General features: G+C 51.6%; 2 protein-coding genes across 2 annotated transcripts; both read left to right on the top strand.

Moving 5' to 3' along the window:
* Positions 1-2,385: 2,385 nt before the first annotated feature.
* ENH_00024010 (hypothetical protein) lies at positions 2,386-3,015 on the top strand (the record flags this gene model as incomplete). The annotated part of the gene is made up of 1 exon (XM_013579719.1): positions 2,386-3,015. The coding sequence occupies one exon, from the start codon at positions 2,386-2,388 to the stop codon at positions 3,013-3,015; it is 630 nt and encodes a 209-aa protein (XP_013435173.1).
* A 240-nt stretch (positions 3,016-3,255) lies between these two features.
* ENH_00024020 (cytochrome c oxidase, putative) lies at positions 3,256-4,741 on the top strand (the record flags this gene model as incomplete). Its single annotated transcript, XM_013579720.1, has 2 exons — positions 3,256-3,750; positions 4,607-4,741. 2 exons carry the CDS (start codon positions 3,256-3,258, stop codon positions 4,739-4,741), a joined length of 630 nt encoding a protein of 209 aa, XP_013435174.1.
* Between the last annotated feature and the right edge of the window lie 280 nt (positions 4,742-5,021).

Genomic DNA, 5,021 nt, shown 5'->3' on the forward strand with positions numbered 1-5,021 from the left:
AGCAGCAGCAGCAGCAGCACCCGCAGCAGCAGCAGCAGCAGCAGCAGCAACAGTCACGGAAACCCTCGTGCTGCAGAGCCTCCGGTGTCTCTCTTCTCCTGCTGCAGTTTTGCCTTTTCTTGAATGTCCCCGGCTGCAGGCTTTTGTGGAGTGGCTGAAGGACGAGGAGACAGAAAGCGATTAAAACATTTTATTTGCTGCTGCTGCTGCTGCTGCTGCTGCTGCTGCTGCTGCGGGTGCAGCAGTGGCGGCAGGGCAGTGGGGTGGAGAGGAACGGCTGCAGCGGCAGCAGCGCAGCTGCTGCTGCAGCAGCAGCAGCAAAATCGAAGCAGCAGCAGCAGCAGCAGCGCACGCAGCAGGAACAGCAGTAGCAGCGGCAACAGCCGCAGCAATGATTGCTGCTACGGCGCCAGCAGCAACTGCAGCAGCAGCAGCAGCAGCAGCTGCTGCTGCTGCTGCTGTTGGCATGTACATTGGCAGACGCTGGACTCATTTGGGGCTGCATGCGATGGCGCAGCAGCTTCTAGTCATCCACGGCAATGAGGCCTTGCTGCAGCAGCTAGCTGCAGATAGCTGCTGCAGCTAGCTGCATACTAGCTGCTGCAGCAGCATGCAGCTAGCTGCAGCTAGCCTCTGTAGCTAACCATAGCTAGCTGCACAACTAGCTGTAGCTAGCTGCAGTTAGCTGTGGCTAGCTTTGGCTTGCTGCAGCTAGCTGTAGCTTGCTGCAGCTAGCTGTGGCTAGCTGTGGCTAGCTGTGGCTAGCTTTGGCTTGCTGCAGCTAGCTGTAGCTTGCTGCAGCTAGCTGTGGGCTGCTGTAGCTAGCTGGGATGTGCGGCCTGCAGCTAGCTGCAGGTAGCTGCTAGCTGCAGCTAGCTGCAATATAGCAGCAAGCCACAGCTAGCCACAGCTAGCTAGCTGCAGCTAGCTACACAGCTAGCCAGCAGAAGTCGGCTGCAGCTGCCAGCAGAAGTCGGCTGCAGCTAGCCAGAGGGTGTGTAGTTAGCTGCTAAGTCCTAGCTTGGTGTTTCGAAGCTAGCGGGCTACTTGGCTGGCTAGCCAGCTAGCTAGCTAGCCAGCTAGCTAGCTAGCCAGCTAGCTAGTAAGGCAGCTAGCTAGTTAGTAAGGCAGCTAGCTAGCGAGGCAGTTCGCTAGCAGCGAGCTAGCAGCTAGCTAGCAGCTAGCTAGCTGGCCAGCTAGCTAGCTAGCTAGCCATCACAAAGTAAATGTATAGACTTGGGTGTGAGCCTCATCTTCGCGAGGCTAGCTGCAGCAGCTAGCTTCAGGCAGCAGCAGCAGCAGCAGCAGCAGCAGCAGCTAGCTGCGGCAGCAACACATTTAGCTGCAGAGGACACCGCAGCAACAGCAGCAGGCTGCAGCGGCGACAGCAGCTAGCTCCAGATGCGGCAATAGCAGCGGCAGCAAACTGCAGCAGCAGCAGCAGCAGCAACAAGCTGCAGCAGCAACAGCAGCTAGCTGCAAATGCAACAGCAGTGGCAGCAGAAAGCTGCAACAGCACCAGCAGCTAGCTTCAGCAGCAGCAGCAGCTAGCTGCAGCAGCAGCAGCAGCAGCCTGCGTTAGCCCGGGTGTCACGTGTCTGTTCTGCAAGCATGCAGCAGCAGCAGCAGTTGCTGCTGCTGCTGCTGCTTGACTTGCTGCTGCTGCTGCTGCTGCTGCTGCTACCCGTAGTTAGCCAGAAAGCTGAGACTCTTCTAGCTAGCTGCTGCCTGCTGTGCGCCACCCCACAGCAGCTAAAGGTAAGATTAGGGTTTAGGGTTTAGGGTTTAGGGTTTAGGGTTTAGGCGTTTCAAGAGCCTAGTACTACCCTCTGCTTGTAAATTGCAGAGGCTCGGTGGTGAGGGTGTGGATTTTAGGGTTTAGGGTTCAGGGGTGAGGGTTTAGGGTTTAGGGTTTAAGGTTTAGGGTTTAGGGTTTAGGGTTTGGTGGCTGGCAGGGTGCCGAAATCCTGTGGTTTATCGTGACTGAGTTTCTAAACAGAAAACCCTAAACCCTTATTTAAAAATAAAACAAAACAAAATTAGAAGACACTTCAAACCCTAAACCCTAAACCCTAAACCCTAAACCCCAGCCACGAGCCACAGCGGCTTCTGCTACAGGGCCTGCGCCGCAGCGCAGGGCTTGCCCAAACCCTAAACCCTAAACCCTAAACCCTAATCCGGAAAACCCTGAATCTTAAACCCTAAACCCTAAACCCTAGCAGCTTCTAAGGAACTGAAAACCCTCAAAAGTTACTCTTCCCTTTTCCTGAACTCTTCAGCCCCCAGGGGCCCCAGGCAAGTCTAGCCCTAAACCCTAAACCCTAAACCCTAACTTCTAAACCCTAAACCCTAAACCCTAATTAAAACTAGAGCTTTACAATTTCAATGCTGGCATCCGCGGGGACACTTCGGAGCGCGGCCAAAACCCGTCTTGCTGCTCCTGCAGCAGCAGCTGCTGCTGCTGCAGCAGCAGCAGCAGCAGCCGCAGCAGCTGCTGCTGCAGCAGGAATGCCAGTGGCTGCAGCAGAGCAGCGGGAGAGGGAGGAGGAGCAGCAGCACAAGGAGCAGCAAAGCAGCAGCAGCAGCAGCAACAGCAGCAGTAGCCTCCTGCTGCTGCAGCGCAGCAGCAGAAGCAGCAGCAGCAGCAAAGACACAAAAACGGGCAGCAGAACTGCCTGCAGCAGCAGCTGCGCCCGCAGAGCAGCAGCAGCAAAATCCGAAATGTCACGCGAAGCAGCAGCAGCAGCAACAGCAGCAGCAACAGCAGCAGCAACAGCAGCAGTAACAGCAGCAGCAACTGCCGCTGCAGCAGCGGCATCACTGCAAATGACACAGCAGCAGCAACAGCAGCAACAGCAGGAGGAGCTGCTGCTGCTGCTGGTGGCCCTTTTTGTGTGCTGCTGCAGCAGCAGCAGCCCAGGCTACAGCGGCGCGACCCGGCTTGCTGCAGCAGCTGCTGCAGCTGCTGCCGCTTCTGCTGCTGCTGCTGCTGCTGCTGCTGCTGCAGCAGCTTAATTGCTGCAGCGCGAACTCGTGTGCTGTGTCTCTGGATGTGTCTCCTTTCAGTTTGCTGCCGATCTCTTTTTGCATTTTATTTTAATTTCTTTTTTAAATTAAATTAAATTAAATTAAATTAAATTAAATTAATTAAATAGAATTTCAACTTATTATCCGAAGCGTCTCCTTTTCCCTTCATCTGTCTCCTTTGCTGCTGCTGCTGCTGCTGCTGCTGCTGCTGCTGTTGCTGCAGAGGAAATGCAAGCGCTGCTGCTGTCCCGGCGGCTGCTGTCTCCGCTGCCGTGTTTGCTGCGTCCGTGGGGCGCTGCTGCTGCTGCTGCAGCCCTCAGCAGCAGCAGCAGCAGCAGCAGCAGCAGCAGCAGCAGCAGCAGCAGCAGGAGGCGCAGCGGGTCGATTCTGGGGTCGTTTTGCGCCGTTTTTTCGCAGCAGCAGCAGCAGCAGCAGCAGCAGCGGCGGCCCTACCTGCACTTCTCGCGGGCGCTCCCCGAAGACTTCGAACTGCCCCTCGAAACTCTTCCGGAAGATCTCCATTTGCTGCTGCAGTCCAACCCGCAGCAAATGGACTTCTTCCAAAACTACTGGTATTGGCGGCTGCGGGCCGAGGCCGCGCTGCTCGACCCGCAGCAGCTGCCGCGCAAGTCTTACAAGCAGCTGGCGCGCGACATGGGGCTCCAGGAAAGTCTTTTTTCTCCGCCATTTCGAGGACTTTTTGTCTCCTTTTTCGCGAAACTTGTGTCTCCTTTCGAGGGCTTTTTCGTTCTGCTTTTTTCTCCGGCTTTTGCTGCTTTTTTGCGCTGTTTTCGGGCTTTTTTTCGCGGTTTTTTGACGCTTTTGGGTGCTTTTTTTAAGGCCTTTTGCTGCGCTCGGTGTCTCCTTTTGGCGCCTTTTTGCTGCTGCTTTTGTCTCCTTTTTGCTGCTGCTTTTGTCTTCTTTTTGCTGCTGCTTTGTCTCCTCTTTGTTGCTGCTTTGTCTCCTCTTTGTTGCTGTTTTTGGCGCCTTTTGGGGGCATTTTTGGTGGTGCTTTCGTCTTTTTTTCCTCCATTTTGAGGTCTTTTTCCGTTCTTTTTGGCCACAATTGCGCTCCTTTTGAAGGCCCTTTTGTCTCCTTTTTGCTGCTGCTTTGTCTCCTTTTTGCTGCTGCTTTGTCTCCTTTTTGTTGCTGCTTTTGTCTCCTTTTTGTTGCTGCTTTTGTCTCCTTTTTGTTGCTGCTTTTGTCTCCTTTATGTTGCTGTTTTTGTCTTTTTTTTGCTGCTGTTTTTGGCCTTTTTTGCTGCTTTTGGCGCCCTTTTGAGCTGTTTTAATTTTAGTAATTAAATAAAATAAAATAAAATAAAATAAAATAAAATAAAATAAATAAATAAGTAAAATTAAATAAATAAAATAAACAAATAAAATAAAATAAACAAATAGAACAAGACAAAACAAAATAGAACAAAACAAAATAGAATGAAACAAAACAAAACAAAACAAAATAGATTGAAATAAAACAAAATAAAATGAATAAAATAAATAAAATAAATAAAATAAATAAAATAAAATAAATTAAATTAAAATAAATTAAATTTAAAATATTTATTTTTGTTTGCAGATTGTGACCGAAGAAAACCAACACATGGTGGGCCTTTTGGAGCTTTACGAATATCTCAAAACCGCCCCTTTTGTGGGCCCTTTTGGAACAACTCAAAACCCTGTTTTAGTGCCTTCAGTCCACACCGAAAGGTAAACCCTAAACCCTAAACCCTAATGGGATTTGGGATTTGGGAGCGAAACTCCGCGACCCCGTCCACCGCCCCTAAGTCCGGGGCGTCTTTCGATTTGGCTAAACCCTAAACTCGCAGTGCTACTTTCAAAACCCTGTTTTAGTGCCTTCAGTCCACACCGAAAGGTAAACCCTAAACCCTAAACCCTAAACCCTAAAGCCTCGCTTTGAGGCGCTGGGGCAGGTGGCGGGGATTCAGGCCCCGCAGAAAGCTAAACCCTAAACCCTAAACTCGCAGTGCTAC

Source organism: Eimeria necatrix, genomic scaffold (assembly GCF_000499385.1).
Source record: "Eimeria necatrix Houghton genomic scaffold, Enh_scaff1873, whole genome shotgun sequence".
Taxonomy (NCBI): Eukaryota; Apicomplexa; class Conoidasida; order Eucoccidiorida; family Eimeriidae; genus Eimeria; species Eimeria necatrix.